The 19,141-nt window shown below is 39.9% G+C and overlaps 1 protein-coding gene across 1 annotated transcript in view; it reads left to right on the forward strand.

Annotated features, from left to right (window-relative positions):
• The window catches only part of LOC128660860 (acetyl-coenzyme A synthetase, cytoplasmic), a 177,523-nt gene that overhangs the window by 89,242 nt on the left and 69,140 nt on the right, over window positions 1-19,141 (forward strand). The window contains exon 8 of the mRNA XM_053714923.1: window positions 10,564-10,701. Within this exon, the coding sequence (XP_053570898.1) occupies window positions 10,564-10,701 (138 nt within the window). The remainder of the gene's footprint in view (window positions 1-10,563; window positions 10,702-19,141) is intronic.

Consider the following 19,141-nt stretch of genomic DNA (forward strand, 5'->3'; position numbering starts at 1 on the left):
ACGATGCCTTATCTATTTTACCCTCACATCAATCGGAATTGGCTGTGAGGGAAGGGCTGTCTGAGGGTGAAATTTCAGACTCAGGAAAAATTTCTCAACAGGCAGAACCTGATCTAGTGGCATTTAAGTTTAAGCTAGAACATCTCCGCGCTTTGCTTAAGGAGGTATTAGCTATTCTGGATGACTGTGATTCCATGGTAGTACCAGAGAAGTTGTGCAAATTGGACACATTTTTAGAGGTCCCAGTGCACGACGACGCTTTTCCAATACCTAAGAGGGTAGCGAACATAGTGGAAAAGGAGTGGGAGAAGCCAGGTGTACCCTTTGCCCCACCTCCTATATTTAAGAAAATGTTTCCCATAGTAGACCCTAGAAGGGACGCATGGCAAACGGTCCCGAAGGTTGAGGGAGCTGTTTCAACACTAGCGAAGCGCACAACTATTCCTATAGAGGACAGCTGCGCTTTCAAAGATCCTATGGATAAAAAATTGGAAGGATTTCTTAAAAAGATTTTTGTTTAGCAAGGGTTCATCCTTCAACCAGCTACGTGTGTTATTACTGTCACTTCAGCGGCGTCCTTTTGGTTCGAAGAACTAGAAAGGTCGCTCCAGAAAGAGACTTCCTATGAAGAAGTCATGGACAGAATTCACGCATTAAAGTTAGCTAATTCCTTTATATTGGATGCCGCCTTTCAAATAACGAAATTGGCGGCGAAAAAAACTCAGGTTTTGCTATAGTAGCGCGGAGGGCGCTTTGGCTAAAATCCTGGTCGGCAGACGTGTCGTCCAAGACTAAGTTACTGAATATTCCTTTCAAGGGTAAGACCCTTTTTGGGCCGGAATTGAAGGTAATTATTTCAGAAATCACTGGGGGTAAGGGCCATGCCCTCCCACAGGATAGGCCTTTTAAGGCTAAGAACAAGTCTAATTTTCGTTCCTTTCGCAATTCAGGAACGGACCGGCTAATAACTCCACTGCCGCTAGACAAGAAGGTAACGCGGCCCAGCCCAAACCCGCTTGGAAGCCCATGCAAGGCTGGAACAAGGGTAAACAAACCAAGAAACCTGCTGCTGCTACCAAGACAGCATGAAGGGGTAGCCCCCGATCCGGGACCGGATCTGGTAGGGGGCAGACTATCTCTCTTCGCTCAGGCTTGGGCAAGAGATGTTCTGGATCCCTGGGCACTAGAGATAGTTTCCAAGGGATACCTGTTAGAATTCAAGGGACTTCCTCCAAAGGGAAGGTTCCACCTGTCTCGCTTATCTTCAGACCAGATAAAGAAACAGGCATTCTTACATTGTGTAAGAGACCTATCAAAGATGGGAGTGATAAACCCAGTCCCCTCCGGGGAACAAGGTCTAGGGTTTTACTCAAACCTGTTTGTGGTTCCCAAAAAAGAGGGAACTTTCAGGCCAATTCTGGATTTAAAGATATTAAACAAGTTCCTCAGAGTTCCATCCTTCAAGATGGAAACCATTCGGACAATCTTACCAACAATCCAGCAGGGTCAATTTTTGACTACCGTGGATCTGAAGGATGCGTATCTGCATATCCCAATCCACAAATCTCATCATCAGTTCCTGAGGTTCGCCTTTCTGGACAAACATTACCAGTTTGTGGCTCTTCCATTCGGTTTAGCCACCGCTCCCAGAATTTTCACAAAGGTGCTAGGGTCCCTTCTAGCGGTCCTAAGACCGAGGGGCATCGCTGTAGCACCTTATCTAGATGACATCCTAATCCAAGCGTCGTCTCTTTCCAAAGCGAGGGCTCATACAGACATTGTGTTGGCTTTTCTCAGATCTCACGGGTGGAAAGTGAACATAGAAAAAAGTTCACTGTCACCATCCACAATGGTTCCTTTTCTGGGAACAATAATAGATTCTGTGGAAATGAAGATCTTTCTCACAGACGTCAGAAAGACAAAGCTTCTAAAAGCTTGTCGAGTTCTTCACTCTATTCCTCAACCCTCCATAGCTCAATGCATGGAAGTAATAGAACTAATGGTCGCAGCAATGGATGTGGTTCCTTTTGCTCGAATTCATCTAAGACAATCAGTGGAATGGGGACTATACAGACTTGTCTCCCCAAATTCAAGTAGACCAGGTAACCAGGGACTCACTTCTCTGGTGGTTGACCCAGGATCACCTGTCTCAGGGAATGAGTTTCCGCAGACCGGAGTGGGTCATCGTCACGACCGACGCCAGCCTCTTGGGGTGGGGCGCGGTCTGGGACTCTCTGAAAGCTCAGGGCCTATGGTCGCGGGAAGAGTCGCTTCTCCCGATAAACATTTTGGAACTAAGAGCTATATTCAATGCGCTCCTGGCTTAGCCTCAGCTAGCGGAAGCCAGGTTCATAAGATTTCAGTCGGACAACATAACGACTGTTGCGTACATCAATCATCAGGGGGGAACAAAGAGTTCCCTAGCGATGAAGGAAGTAACCAAGATAATCCAATGGGCAGAGAATCACTCCTGCCATCTATCTGCTATTGACATCCCAGGAGTAGACAACTGGGAGGCGGACTATTTGAGTCGTCAGACTTTCCATCCGGGGGAGTGGGAACTCCATCCGGAGGTCTTTGCTCAGTTAACCCAATTATGGGGCATTCCAGACATGGATCTAATGGCGTCCCGTCAGAACTTCAAGATTCCTTGCTACGGGTCCAGATCCAGGGATCCCAAGGCGACTCTAGTGGATGCATTAGTGGCGCCTTGGTCGTTAAACCTAGCATATGTGTTTTCACCGTTTCCTCTCCTCCCCAGGCTCATAGCCAGGATCAAACAGGAGAAGGCCTCGGTGATTCTGATAGCTCCTGCGTGGCCACGCAGGACTTGGTATGCAGACCTGGTGAATATGTCATCGGCTCCACCATGGAAGCTACCTTTGAGACAGGACCTTCTAGTACAAGGTCCATTCGAACATCCCAATCTAGTTTCTCTGCAGCTGACTGCTTGGAAATTGAACGCTTGATTTTATCCAAGCGTGGGTTTTCAAATTCTGTGATTGATACTCTGGTCCAAGCCAGAAAACCTGTGACTAGAAGTATTTACCATAAAATATGGAAAAAATATATCTGTTGGTGTGAATCCAAAGGATTCTCCTGGAGTAAGATTAAAATTCCAAAGATTCTCTCCTTTCTCCAAGAAGGTTTGGATAAAGGATTGTCAGCTAGTTCTCTAAAAGGACAGATTTCTGCATTATCCGTCTTGTTGCACAAACGACTGGCAGCTTTGCCAGATGTACAAGCTTTTGTTCAGGCTTTGGTTAGAATCAAGCCTGTTTACAGACCCATGACTCCTCCTTGGAGTCTAAATTTAGTTCTTTCAGTTCTTCAAGGGGTTCCGTTTGAACCTTTACATTCCATAGATATTAAGTTACTATCTTGGAAAGTTCTGTTTTTGGTTGCTATTTCTTCTGCTAGAAGAGTTTCTGAATTATCTGCTTTGCAGTGTGATCCACCCTATCTGGTGTTCCATTCAGATAAGGTTGTTTTGCGTACTAAGCCTGGTTTTCTTCCAAAAGTTGTTTCCAACGAGAACATCAACCAGGAAATAGTTGTTCCTTCTTTCTGTCCGAATCCAGTTTCAAAGAAGGAAGGTTTATTACACAATTTAGATGTTGTTCGTGCTTAAAGTTCTATTTAGAAGCAACAAAAGATTTTAGACAAACCTCATCCTTGTTTGTCGTTTACTCTGGTAAGAGGAGAGGTCAAAAAGCTACTGCTACCTCTCTCTCTTTCTGGCTGAAAAGCATTATCCGCTTGGCTTATGAGACTGCCGGACGGCAGCCTCCTGACCGTATCACAGCTCACTCTACTAGGGCTGTGGCTTCCACATGGGCCTATAAGAACGAGGCTTCTGTTGACCAGATATGTAAGGCAGCGACTTGGTCTTCTCTGCACACTTTTGCCAAATTCTACAAATTTGATATTTTTGCTTCTTCGGAGGCTGTTTTTGGGAGAAAGGTTTTGCAAGCCGTGGTGCCTTCTGTTTAGGTAACCTGATTTGCTCCCTCCCTTCATCCGTGTCCTAAAGCTTTGGTATTGGTTCCCACAAGTAATGGATGACGCAGTGGACCGGACACACCAATGTTGGAGAAAACAGAATTTATGCTTACCTGATAAATTACTTTCTCCAACGGTGTGTCCGGTCCACGGCCCGCCCTGGTTTTTTTTAATCAGGTTGAAAATTTTTTTCTTTATACACTACAGTCACCACGGCACCCTATAGTTTCTTCTTTTTCTCCTAACCGTCGGTCGAATGACTGGGGGGCGGAGCCAGAGGGGGAGCTATATGGACAGCTCTTGCTGTGTGCTCTCCTTGCCTTTCCCTGTGGGGGAGAACATTTCCCACAAGTAATGGATGACGCCGTGGACCGGACACACCGTTGGAGAAAGTAATTTATCAGGTAAGCATAAATTCTGTTTTTTTATTCAATTTCCCAGTTATGGAGGATTCTGATTTTTTTGGAGAAGAAGAATATGAATTGGCCCGGGTGATACATGCCCATCAGTTATGTTCTTAATGCCGTTTTAGAGTGCTCTGTTCCTCGGGATCGGGGAATCAGGTGCCCACTGAACCTCCACCTCTGGGGATCCTTCTTGGATGTTTGGAGACTTATGATCCTGTGGACTGGTTCGGGCCAACCCAGTTTTTTCAGGGTCACTGTCCGGACAGATAGCTCAGCATGCTAAGGCACTGTGGCTGAGCTCTGTAGCAACCCAAGGGTTGCAGGTTCGATTCCCCGGCAAGGTCCACTCAGCCTTACATCCTTCTGAGGTTGATAAAAATGAGCAGCGCCTTGAGACCCTTTACGGGTGATTAGCCGCGCTTTGCAAGTACACAATACATACATACATACATACATAGGGGCTAGCTCATTGGGCTTGCAAACAGGAAGGCCAGAGTTCACATCCACCTTCGGGTACTGGTTATAAACTTTAAGCCCTGACTTGTCCTTCGGACCAAGGCTCCTCTTCATCGGGAGTTTTTTTTTCTGTTGGGTCAACAGTGGTGTCTAAATGATTTTTTCATTTGGTCCGTGTTTTGATCATACTATGGTTCCATGTCTTGTGGACATGTACGCTGTTCTTGTCTGTGCCCTTCCCTTTTGAGGGGATAGTTTGTCTTCCTTATGAGCTGGGGTTTCCTCTCTCTGGAGGGTCATTGTCCTGCCATTTGTGTAGGAGATTGGATCTGTAAGGAGCAGCATCTGCTGCTCTGTGGGCTCTGTTCCACCTGTTGGAAATTGATCTCTCTATGTAGAGACTGTCTAAGAGAGTTGTGACAGGTCTTCCTACAGATCTATTGCACTTTTCTCTGTTTCAGGTCCTAGGAGGTTCTCCTTGGGAGTGTCTTATTTTGGAGGAGCGGATTAGGTTGGCACCCGAGCTCTGTTGGGTTGGGTGAGTCCCCCCTTTTTCTTTCCATTCCCTGGGGGCTTGTGGTTGGGGTCTTTCTGTCCCCCATGTCTATTAGACATGTCTGTCGCTTGGGCTTGAGGTTTCTCCTTTCTCCACGTTCAAGATTTGTCGGAAGGACTGGCGACTCTTAGATAGCCTGCCACGTTTTCCGCTGGTTAGTGGATACTTAGCAATCTGAAGGATCTTATCTTCAGCTGCTTTCTACTTGCCCTGCAAGTATTTAGGTTTCAGAGTCATTTTTAGATGACTGCAGCATGCAGTGTTTTTACTTCAGGTGTTGTTCGTCAGACCTCTCTGAGCTTGCTGCACGAGGTTTCATTTCTGAATATTTCGGTATTCTGAGCTGACTTGGGGACCTTAGTCTTCAGTTGCTTCTAGAGTGCGGTTGCACTGTGTTAGGGGAAGATCCTCTCTCTGTTTCAGACTGCCGGCCTTATCTCGTGGTTTCTGTATCTCTGGGGTCTCGGGGTTGCCTCCTCTTGTTTCTATGAGACTGGTTGGGTCTCTGTTAGCCTGACTCGGTTTCTCGTGTTTTTGCTCTGTGTTTGTGCCCTTTTTAGTTTTTTTTTTCTGGAGTTCCTTATGCTCAGCTAGCTCAGCATACTAATGCACTGTGGCTACTCTGCACTGTAGCACACCGAGGGTTGCAAGTTCGATCCCCGGCTAGGTCTACTCAGCCTTTCCCCCTTTTGAGGTTGATAAAATGAGCAGCGCCTTGAGTCCCTTAAGGAGGATTAGCCGTGCTTTACAAGTACAATCAGGATTTCTCTGTGTCTTTTCTTCTTTGTGGAAGAATACGGTAGTTGGTTCCCTTTCTTTAGTAAGGGGTGTGTTGTTTGGAGACTGCTGGGAGATGGTGTCTCTTGGAGTCTGAATGTTTGGTAGGTTTAGACTGTCTAGCTGGTGGGGAATCTAGCACACCTGAAGTAAACTTTATCCCAAAGTTTAAAGAGTTATAGTTAGTTGTAGTAGGTAGCGCAAAACAAGTTGCTATTCCCAATGTGTCTTACTGTAAATATGTGTGATAATATGTGGGCTCAATATATGTTAATGTTTTGATGAGTCCTAATTTTATATTCTCTTTTGGAAAAAATGGATGTCGAAACTATTTAAGAAATAAATATGATCCTTTATTTGATTATGGTAAATTTACCCAATAGTAGTGATGCTAAAAGTACAGTTAAACAAAAATTATTACAATTCCTTCAAAGTTTAAAAAATGACACCGGTGTCTCTATGTATAAAAATGTACATAATATATAAAAAATAAATTAAATTAAAATAATAACGTTGAAATCTTATAATTTATACAGTTTTGGGTTTATCACAAGTTGTAATTTCTAACAGAATGTTTGTAGATACAATTTTATAGTGGATAAAACAATAGTTGCTGTATAGTTCATATAGGATACTTTGTTTCAAGTTCAGCTATGCAATTGAGATCTTATCTTAGGCAACTATATATCAAATGTAGAGGTATGTTGGTGCGATTTTTATCACACTATAATATAAGTATACAAATTAGTACCTTGAAGTGTATCTGTTTGATATCACTTTTGTGAGATAATTGCGGTTAAATAAACGCCGCTATGCCAGTGTTTTGATTAAGTTTCAAGATCAAGCTGGTGGCAGTTCTATATGAGCTGCTGGCGGTTAAATAAATGCCGCTTTGGTTTCCTCTTATTAGGTGGGCTTATCTGTTTGCTGCGAGAAAATTCACTTTTATATAAGTGTTTCGGTAGTTGTCGTGGCCGCTCAGTTACCTTATCCTTTGTCGGTCAGTGACCGATCGCGCTCTTAAGGGTTTCTTGGTGGGATCTTCGTTGCGGTTAAGTGCTAACCGTTTGCTGATGTTTTTTAAGTATCTCCGGTTTTTCTATTCTGTGGCTTGTCTGTCGGTCAGTGACCGATCACGATGGTATGGTTGTTGGATAACCTCCTGATGTGGAATTTTTGCGTGCCTTTCCGGTCTGTTGTTCCCAGGTTTCTTAGATGTCGGTCAGTGACCGATCTGGGTGCTGAAATGTGGTTGTTGGGATAAGTAGAAAGTTTGTAGGATAAGTAGAAAAAGGATTTCTAGTTATCAATGTGATCTTTGCGGTTAAATATATGCCGCTCAGTGGGAACTTGAATATTTCAACTGGGTATAGCTGGTATTCACTTTGTCTTCTCAAATCCTGTGCAGGTGTGCTCTGGTATCAACATGTGTCGGCTGGACAGCCTTTTTCAAGATACCAGATGTGGGGATTCAAAGGCTATTTAAATTAGAGAGGCTTTAAATAGCCTTTGAATCCCCACATCTGGTATCTTGAAAAAGGCTGTCCAGCCGAAACATGTTGATACCAGAGCACACCTGCACATGATTTGAGAAGACAAAGTGAATACCAGCTATACCCAGTTGAAATATTCAAGTTCCCACTGAGCGGCATATATTTAACCACAAAGATCACATTGATAACTAGAAATCCTTTTTCTACTTATCCTACAAACTTTCTACTTATCCCAACAACCACATTTCAGCACCCAGATCGGTCACTGACCGACATCTAAGAAACCTGGGAACAACAGACCGGAAAGGCACGCAAAAATTCCACATCAGGAGGTTATCCAACAACCATACCATCGTGATCGGTCACTGACCGACAGACAAGCCACAGAATAGAAAAACCGGAGATACTTAAAAAACATCAGCAAACGGTTAGCACTTAACCGCAACGAAGATCCCACCAAGAAACCCTTAAGAGCGCGATCGGTCACTGACCGACAAAGGATAAGGTAACTGAGCGGCCACGACAACTACCGAAACACTTATATAAAAGTGAATTTTCTCGCAGCAAACAGATAAGCCCACCTAATAAGAGGAAACCAAAGCGGCATTTATTTAACCGCCAGCAGCTCATATAGAACTGCCACCAGCTTGATCTTGAAACTTAATCAAAACACTGGCATAGCGGCGTTTATTTAACCGCAATTATCTCACAAAAGTGATATCAAACAGATACACTTCAAGGTACTAATTTGTATACTTATATTATAGTGTGATAAAAATCGCACCAACATACCTCTACATTTGATATATAGTTGCCTAAGATAAGATCTCAAACTCAATTGCATAGCTGAACTTGAAACAAAGTATCCTATATGAACTATACAGCAACTATTGTTTTATCCACTATAAAATTGTATCTACAAACATTCTGTTAGAAATTATAACTTGTGATAAACCCAAAACTGTATAAATTATAAGATTTCAACGTTATTATTTTAATTTAATTTATTTTTTATATATTATGTACATTTTTATACATAGAGACACCGGTGTCATTTTTTAAACTTTGAAGGAATTGTAATAATTTTTGTTTAACTGTACTTTGAGCATCACTACTATTGGGTAAATTTACCATAATCAAATAAAGGATCATATTTATTTCTTAAATAGTTTCGACATCCATTTTTTCCAAAAGAGAATATAAAATTAGGACTCATCAAAACATTAACATATATTGAGCCCACATATTATCACACATATTTACAGTAAGACACATTGGGAATAGTCTCTTGGAGTCTGTTGACTCAGAAGAGTCTAGTTCCTGCGGTCTCTAGCAAGGCTTGTGGACTATCTGCGGGTCAGTGTCCTTGGGCCTTTTCCTTTTTTTTCAAGGTTGTTCTCGGCTTCAGACGAAGCAGGATTTTGTTGGGTAGGGGTTTTCAGGCCTGGTGCCCTCAGAATGGGCCGCCTCTTGAACCCTCCCGTTTTTGCATTCAGTGTCCTCTATAGCTTGGGTATTGTTTTCCTAAAAGTAATGAATGCAGCTATGGACTCTTTCCATTTATGAAGAAAAACATAAATTATGCTTACCTAATAATTTTCTTTTCTTCAGATGGAAAGAGTCCACAGCTCCCCGCCCGTGTTTTTATGTGGGGCGGATGTAATTTTTGTTCTTCTGGCACCTTTTCACCCTGATATTTCTACTACTGTTCCTTGTTCCTCGGCAGAATGACTGGGGGGATGAGGGGAGTGGGAGGAGTATTTAAGCCTTTGGTTGTAATGTCTTTGCCTCCTCCTGGTGGCCAGGTTCTGAATTCCCAAAAGTAATGAATGCAGCTGTGGACTCTTTCCATCTGAAGAAAAGAAAATGATCCGGTAAGCATAATTTATGTTTTTTATGGTCAGTCATCAATGTGATCTTCTGTGGTTTGCACTTCCAATATGTAAAGTAAAGGAACAAATACAAGATAGTATAACCTCTCTACAAGTTACCCCATACTGATCACATAATAACAATATTAATAATCTCTTTACTACAAATAGGGAGAATTCAGTTCTGTGTTTCCGTAATCAGTTTGCCTTCCACAGAAGCATTGCAATGATACAATAATAAATGTATATAGCAATATGTGTTCTGGAAATAATCTGTTTTCCTGAGTCATTACCGTGAGAGTTGTATTCCTTTAATTTACATATCACAAGTGCAGATTACAGATGATTAGATAAAAAGAAGCAGAGATATTGACATAATGACTGAGTGTAGCACCATGCAAATGGTATCTGTGATTTTCTAACAGTTTTGCACAATTGTTTTTCTGGTGCTTTCTTTTATTATTGCTGATATTATTATTTGTAGTGACACCAGATTCAGTAGCACTTCTCTTTTTCTCTTCTGTGTGCTTTCCACCACTGAGCTGGACAAGGTCACAAATATATCATAATAAAAGTACCCACTGTGAAAATTGTTAGAACGTTTCAACTCGTTTCCAATCATTTTCTTAAATTATTGCTATAAACATGGTGGTAAAGTAGACAAGTAGTGAGATGTTGCTATTGTGGGTTTGCATTCTTTATAAATAGTTATGAACCACAGGGCAGAAGCGGGGGATAATGTACTTCGGGTACATGGGTATCTTTTGCCTGTAGTTAGAGAAGGAAATCTGGCCCTGACTGTAAATACAGTAGGGAAACAAAGTTTGAGCAAATCTGTACATCCCAGTAAGGCCAGCAGACAATGTGTCTTCCAAATCATTCAAGGTTCTCCCCAACAATAAATTGCATTCAAACTGTTACATCATTGTATCAAATATCTGATCTCATGATAGATTCCTTAGCATATAAACTCTGTTTTATTTATGCTCTACTTTCTTCAGACTGCCTGGGACCCTGATGTTGACAGCTGGTTGGATGAGTTGATGCAGGACGCCAGTGAGGAGTGTGAGCCAGAGTGGTTGGATGCAGAAGACCCTCTTTTCATCCTCTACACCAGTGGATCTACTGGAAAGCCAAAGGTAGTGAGACTAGTAATTAATTGGGAACAAAATGCACATTTTATACTGCTGTTATCTGGGATGGCCTAATTTCCTTTTGTGAATAGTATCAATATTTAACCCAAATGGTATTTAAAGGTAAATATTTTATGGTGGTGCTCCTAGATAAATAGTAATGGTATGTTTTTTATCTTATAAATAGAGGTGTCTTTTGAATTTTGGCTAAAATCTGCCATTAAGGCAATAACGTACAGGTAGCCCTTATTTTGCAGCAGTTTGTTTTGCCCCAATTCACAATAACAGTTACATTATACACCCAATTTGGGACTTAAGAAAATCAATATTGCTCTTTATGTGAAATCTCCGTGAAAGGATAAATAATTAGAATACACATCTGATACAGGATGAGAGACTATTTTTGCACAGATGTTTAAGTGACTTTGCACTTACAGGGACATCATTTCTAAATCTAGGGCGCAAACCGATATAGATCGTAGTTTGCGGCGCAAGCGAGGGAACCCGCGTCGCCCGCAATTTCAGCTCGCAACTCGAGCTATCCCATATATGTCGCCGTCAGATGCTAACGTGCCGTAAGTCTGACAAACCAGCGATGTCCAGAAATCTGCGCAAGTACAAATTTCTGGCGTCGCCAGTGACTTGCGGCACGTTAGAAACTGCCGGCGCCTACAAAACCTGACTAAAGTCTAAATCACCCGCACTGTCTAACACGCCTCCCTAACATAGCCCGACAAGTCTAACACGCCTCCCTAACATAGCCCGACACGTCTAACCCTCTATCCGCTATCCCCCCTCACTAGCCTAACAATAAAATATGTATTAACCCCTAAACCGCCGCTCCCGGAGCCCGCCGCTACCTAATAAAGTTATTAACCCCTAAACCGCCGCCAACTATATTAAATCTATAACCCCCTAAAGTGAGCCCCTAACACCGCCGCCATCTACCTTACCTACCCCCTAAAGTGAGCCCCTACCCCGCCGCTATCTATTTTAAAATTATTAACCCCTAATCTAATCCCCCTACCCCGCCGCCATCTATATTAAATTATTTAACCCCTAAAATACTAAACTATCCCTACCACTAAACCTAAGTCTAACCCTACAAATAGCCCTGAAAAGGGCTTTTTGCGTGGCATTGCCCCAATGGGCTTTTGGCGGGGCTTTGTCACAAAGTAAACTGCTCTTTTGCCTACAATCTACATCCCCCTACACCGCAGCCACCTATAATAAATGTATTAACCCCTAATCTAATCCCCCTACACCGCCGCCAGCTATATTAACTATATTAACCCTAATTATATTAGGGTTAATATAGTTAATATAGTTATTATATTATATATATTAACTATATTAACCCTAATTATATTAGGGTTAATATAGTTAATATCGTTATTATATTATATATATATTAAGTATAATAACCCTATCTAACTCTAACATCCTAACTAAACTCTTATTAAAATAAATCTAATATTAATATTATTAATTAAAATATTCCTATTTAAATCTAAATACTTACCTATAAAATAAACCCTAAGATAGCTACAATGTAATTAATAATTACATTATCACTATGTTAGGGTTTATATTTATTTTACAGGTAAATTGTTAATTATTTTAACTAGGTATAATAGCTATTAAATAGTTATGATGCGGAGCGGTTCAGCCAATCGGATTGAACTTGAATCTGATTGGCTGATTCAATCAGCCAATCAGATTTTTCTACCTTAATTCCGATTGGCTGATAGAATCCTATCAGCCAATCGGAATTCGGCGGACGCCATCTTGGATGACGTCATTTAAAGGAACCTCATTCGTCGGGAAGTCGTCGTGCCGGAAGGATGCTCCGCGGCGGAGGAGCGAACAAAGAAGATTGAAGATGCCGATTTGCTTGAAGACATCGCCGATGGAAGAAGACTCTCTGCCGCTTGCTTCAAGACATCGCCCGGATGGAAGAAGACTTGCTGGAACACATCGCCTGCATCGGATGAGGAGTTCGGCCCGGCTGGGTGAATACAAGGTAGGGAGATCTTCAGGGGGGTAGTGTTAGGTTTATTTAAGGGGGGTTTGGGTTAGATTAGGGGTATGTGGGTGGTGGGTTGTAATGTTGGGGGGTGGTATTGTGTTTTTTTTTGCAGGCAAAAGAGCAGTTTTCTTTGGGGCATGCCCCCACAAAAGGCCCTTTTAAGGGCTGGTAAGGTAAAAGAGCTTTGAACTTTTTTTAATTTAGAATAGGGTAGGGAATTTTTTTATTTTGGGGGGCTTTATTATTTTATTAGGGGGCTTAGAATAGGTGTAATTAGCTTAAAAATCTTGTAATATTTTTTTTATTTTTTGTAATTTAGTGTTTTTTTTTTTTGTAATTTAGTTTAGTTTATTTAATTGTATTTTTAGATAGATATTTGTAGTTTATTGAATTTATTGATAGTGTAGGTGTATTTGTAACTTAGGTTAGGATTTATTTTACAGGTAATTGGGTAATTATTTTAACTAGGTAGCTATTAAATAGTTCATAACTATTTAATAGCTATTATACCTAGTTAAAATAATTAACAATTTACCTGTAAAATAAATATAAACCCTAACATAGCTATAATGTAATTTTTAATTATATTGTAGCTATCTTAGGGTTTATTTTATAGGTAAGTATTTAGATTTAAATAGGAATATTTTAGTTTATAATATGAATTAGATTTATTTAATAAGAATTTAGTTAGGGGTGTTAGGGTTAGATAGAGTTAATATAGTTAATATAAATACTATAGTAACTATATTAACTATATTAACCCTAATATAATTAGGGTTAATATAGTTAATATATATAATGTAATAACTATATTAACTATAATATACTTAGGGTTAATATAAATAATATAGCTGGCGGCGGGGTAGGTAGATTAAATTAGGGGTTAATAATTTTAATATAGATGGCGGCGGTGTAAGGGGTTCACATTAGGGGATAGATCAGTTAGATGGTGGCGGTTTTAGGGGCTCACAGTAGGGGGTTAGTTTATGTAGATGGCGGCGGTTTAGGGGTTTAATACTTTATTAGGGATTGCAGCGGGGGATCGCGGTTGACAGGGAGATAGACATTGCGCATGCGTTAGGTGTTAGGTTTATTTTAGCAGATCGTGGTTGACAGGGAGATAGACATTGCGCATGCGTTAGGTGTTGGGTTTATTTTAGAAGATCGCGGTTGACAGGGAGATAGACATTGCGCATGCGTTAGGTGTTAGGTTTATTTTAGCAGCCAGTTTAGGGAGTTACGGGGCTCCAATAGTCAGCGTAAGGCTTCTTACGGCTGCTTTTTGTGGCGAGGTGAAAATGGAGTAAGATTTCTCCATTTTCGCCACGTAAGTCCTTACGCTGTATATTGGATACCAAATTGCGCGGGTTTGGTATACCTGCCTATGGCCCAAAAAACTATGGGCGACGGCAGAAATATACGCGCGTAACTTCTAGGTTACGCCGTATATAGGATACCAAACCCGCGCAAATATTGGCGTCGCCAGCTTTTGCGGGCGACGATTTTTATCGGATCGACCCCCTAGTGTTTGGGGGAATGTTACTAATAGTTTCTATATTTTAAGTTTATTTGCATTTATTACTTGATATATTAAATAGATTTTGATTTTATCACATTAATGGGTTTTAGCATTCATAGAATGTATTTCAGAGATTTAAAGGGACATGAAACCCTCAAAAATAATTTCATGATTATTTATATTATCAAATGTACTTAGTTCTCTTGATATCCTTTGGTGAATGAGCAGCAATGCTCTACTAGGAGCCACCAATCAGCAGCTAGCTTGCAGTAATGCATTGCTGCTTCTGAGTCTACCTAGATATTCTTTTAAACAAAGAATACTAAGAGAACTTAGCAAATTAGATAACAGAAGTTAAAGGGACAGTTTACTCAAAACATTTCTCCCCTTTAATTTGTTCCCAATTATCCACTGTACCTGCTGGAGTGTATTAAATTGTTTACAAGTATTTCCATTACCCTTATATTGGCATTTGAAATAGTTGATTTAGCCTGTGGTATCCCCACCTATCCTGAGTTTTTGGCCTTAAGGCCAAGCTGTGTAAACACAGCCAGTAGAAGAAATTACACTCCCAGTGGGGTATAGAAGAGATAAGGTAATAAAATGTTAATTTTCCATTGTTCTCTCTAAGTATTGGTGATTGGGTTACGGACAGATATAAGATAAAGAAGCAGGTATATGTAGACAATGTGATAAAGTGTTGTGATCTGATTATACCTAGAAGCTCAACCCATTTTATTAGGTTGTGGCTTCAAAACACAAAAAATCAGCTAATTCATATACAAAAATAAACCTAAAAAAAGCAAATCTCATACATTTTATACTCTGCAACTGGTAAAAAAAATAATTGGAAACACATTATGGGAAAAACAATTTTATAGTATACTCTCCCTTTAATTAAAAAGTTATTGAAAACTGCATGGTCTGTCTAAATTATAAAAGAATAAAATTGTGTTTCATGTCCTTTTAAATATAATAATATTATATTAAATGTATTTATATTATATTATAAGAAGGTTTATTTTACACTGATTATGATTTGTAATAGTAATAGAACTCTGGGCTTACTGAGTGCTACATGTTTGAAGAAAAAAAGTTAGTTGTATTATTAAACCCTAAAGGAAATGAAAAAGCAGTTCTGCCTTACAATTTAGCTGCCTGTATGGATTGTTTATGTTATTGATCAAACAGAAGCCTTGATCCATACAACCGCCTGTGAAGTGCTATTGGTCTGCCTTCTGGGGGCAGGTAGGGCCTTCCTACGGGCGCTGCATCAAACACAATTGATGTATTTTGTGTTTCCTTAAAAACAAATGAGCAATTGCAGGTTTTTAGTAATATACATTTATGTACAATAAAATAATAATATAAAATACTTTTCACAGATGTGATTTTTATGGAAAAGCCATGTAAACTTTGACAGCCCTAAAATGGTTGTAAAAAGTCTAATAATATCATCAAGGTCACAGTGTATATTATAATCAGAAAGGAATTCTAAGTCACAAACCAGCCAGTTTATAATAAATTAAAATAATAATATTAAAACTGTGTTAATGTTGAATACCAAATGGTTTTAGTTAATATTTTCTGTTCAACTATAAACAAAATAACTTTAAAATATATAAATGATGACAAAATATATTGTATGTTGTAGTAGAACTATTCATAATTGATTATGAATAGCTCGTTTACATTTATTTTTCCATTTAAAATAGCTACTTTTGTATATTAAAAATGCCACCTTTACTGAAAACATCAATACTGCAGTATTCACTGTAGAAAGGCTATGCAATTAATAAGCAACTGCACAAATCAACCTCTCCAGAGGGGGTGGGAGAGGGAACGAGCTCAGTCCATTTAAATGGGTGTTCCTGTAGATGTTTGGAATACAAATAAGTTACTTGGCTTAGTACATTGTCCCTTTATTATTTTTTTTTGCATTTAAAAGCATATTTTCAGCTTGTGTAAATGCTGCGCTTTCATTTGTTTGATAGAAACAACGTGCCTGCTTATGTGGCAAGTTGTGACTTGTTAAAGCTGGCTCAGTTCCAAATACACAAAACAAGGAAACTGGTACAAAAAAAATCTTATGCAAAATTAGCAATGTCAGATCCCTCCACGTGGCATATGGGAAATGTTTGTTTTGTTAAAGGCATGCAATCACTGCCACTCCTTTCTTAAACATTTTACGTCGCTTCATTTTATTTGTAGGCCACAGCTGTAATAAAATATAGATAGACTAGTCCTAAAGCCCGTTCACACGGGCCGTGTTGTGTGTTATCTGTGTGTTATTCTCTCTCTCTCTCTCTCTCTCTCTCTCTCTCTCTCTCTCTCTCTCTCTCTCTCTCTCTCTCTCTCTCCTCTCTCCTCTCTCCTCTCTCCTCTCTCCTCTCTCTCTCTCTCTCTCTCTCTCTCTCCTGTGCGCCTTCACTTGCCGGTCCTCGCGCTGCTTTGTTTCACCCCTGCGATCAGCTGTGCTGCCGGGTCCTCGCGCTGCTGTCGGGTGGGTGCGCGTGCGATCAGCTGCAAGAGTTTGTCTGAACTGCGCATGACGGCTTCAGACAAACTCTTGTCTTTTATAATATAGGATAGATTTCCATTGTATGTATCATTTTTTCAAATGCTTATGGCATTTTTGAATCTCTGCAGTGATTGGCAATCATTTAAAAAATAAATAAATAGATAAAATATTTTTAAATCTATTTAGTAATGTTTAAAATATTCCCACTGAGAAAAAAAATGCTGCCTTTCAAGTTTTCTCAGAATCTTTATCCACACCTGAACAGTTTTGTATGTTACGTGACAGGGAGATACATCCAGGTAGATTTTAATCCTTTCAGGCCATCCTAGTTGCGATTGTAAACAAAAATGATCGTCACTGCAACCATGTGACTAGAAAACGGCGCTGATTGGCCCCTGGGGGACTGCCTGCGTTGTTAGACAAATCCTTGTCGGATCCACCGCTGTTTTTACAAGGAGGGGAGCAGGATGTTGCAAAAGTAAGGATGTTCCATGCCGTCCTAAAGGCGTTAAAGCACAGCGCTTTTAGGACGGCATGGATTGTCCTAACAGCATATGGGGTTAAAGGGTCATTATTGTGATAAGACTAGCCCTGCTGATTGGATCAGCGTCGGTTTCCGATTGGGACCAGCAGTGCTCTGCAGGTCCTGATCTGTAGTTCTACTTTGAGTTTAACCCCTTTGTGGATTTAAATACATAGAGGTGCATGGTTGCTAGTCTTAAAATTGCATGATCTAACAAATTAGAACATGTAATTTTTTTTCTATAATGGCTATTATTGCTATAATTTTGTCACCATCTGTTGTAGATCATTTCAAGTGATAGTAAATAACTTACTTCTGCTGTGTGTGCTTGCCTCAAAAAACACTACAAACGATCCTTAGAACAGCGTGAACCAAACCACTGTGTCGGCCATGGACTGCCTCAGCAACCATGCTGAAGTGTGACGTCATTAAAACTGTCCGGGAGCTGCCTAATGACTCCTGATATTAAGTACAAAATCCAGGATACATCAAAAGAGGAAGGATAAAACTTATCTTTTATTCAATCCATAAGGTAAAAAATGTCCATAAATATGCAGTCAAAGAACCAGCAGGACCAATTCAGACCAACAGCCTGCACGTTTCGTGCTGCACCTCGGCACTTCGTCAGGGCTATCAAATAAGTGCATTCAATCTATATTTAACAATTATCACTATTATTATTGTATTAACCCCTTACAGTCCTTTTTTCATGAATCAGTAATTAATTAATTCATTAACATAAATATAGATTGAATGCACTTGTTTGATAGCCCAGACGAAGTGCTGCACAGCATAGGCTGTTGGTCTGCATTGAACCAGCTGGCTTCTTTGACTGCATATTTATGGACATTTTTTATCTTATGGATTGAATAAAAGCTAAGTTTGATCCTTCCTCATTTGACGTATCCTGGATTTTGTATTATCCTGTATTTTGTATTATCATTAATGTATATTAGCTCCACGTATTATTTAGAGAAAATGAATAGAAAAGCGAGGTAGATGCCTATAGTATACACTATCTGCAGAGGTGATACTGACCAGTGCAATAAGGATATTCTTACATACCTAGCTCCTGAGTGCTGCTTTAATTAAAGGTACCAAATAAAGTTTAATGTTTGATGCTTTTCTTTCAAATTCCAAATAAACCCACAGTAAGTTACATCTAGCCAAGAGCTATCCCCTGCAATCCTAAATATGTTTAAAAGACACATTACATTTACTGCCTTAAAGGGATATGAACCCCAATTTTTTCTTTCATGATTCAGATAGAGCATGCATTTTTAAACAACTTTTCAATGTATTCCTAGTATCAATTTTCTTCGTTCTCTTGGTATCTTTGTTTGAAAAGCAGGAATGTAAAGCCAGTCAGGATGCTTGTCCCAGGACTTGCTAGGGAGTGTAAGCTTAGGAGCCGGCCCATTTTTGGTTCAGCACCTCGGTAGCACTTGGTGATTGGTGGTTACACCTCACAAACATAAGAAAAAACATGTTAACAGCCCAGTAGCATCTATTACAAACATTATAAAAGAAAACCCCTATAATACATATTAAAATTCTCTCTTTGAATACAACAAAGAAGAAATAACTTTAATGTTATATGTTAAATGTAAGTCATATTTTTACTCAAACATTTGAACAGGGAACAGGACATTTCAAAGCAAATATACCTTATCTGCCAGCCCAGTATTTTATATTTGCTGTATTCACGTATTTTAGATCATAAACAGATTGACAGCTAAGATAGTGTTTAATGGAAACTGCATCATATTAGCATTATTTTCAAATTTTTCACCTTTGATATTTTGAATTGAAAACTGAGCACATATGACAAAAGGGGGCAAATAGGCTTATGCC

Source organism: Bombina bombina, chromosome 5, assembly GCF_027579735.1.
Source record: "Bombina bombina isolate aBomBom1 chromosome 5, aBomBom1.pri, whole genome shotgun sequence".
NCBI classification, from domain to species: domain Eukaryota; kingdom Metazoa; phylum Chordata; class Amphibia; order Anura; family Bombinatoridae; genus Bombina; species Bombina bombina.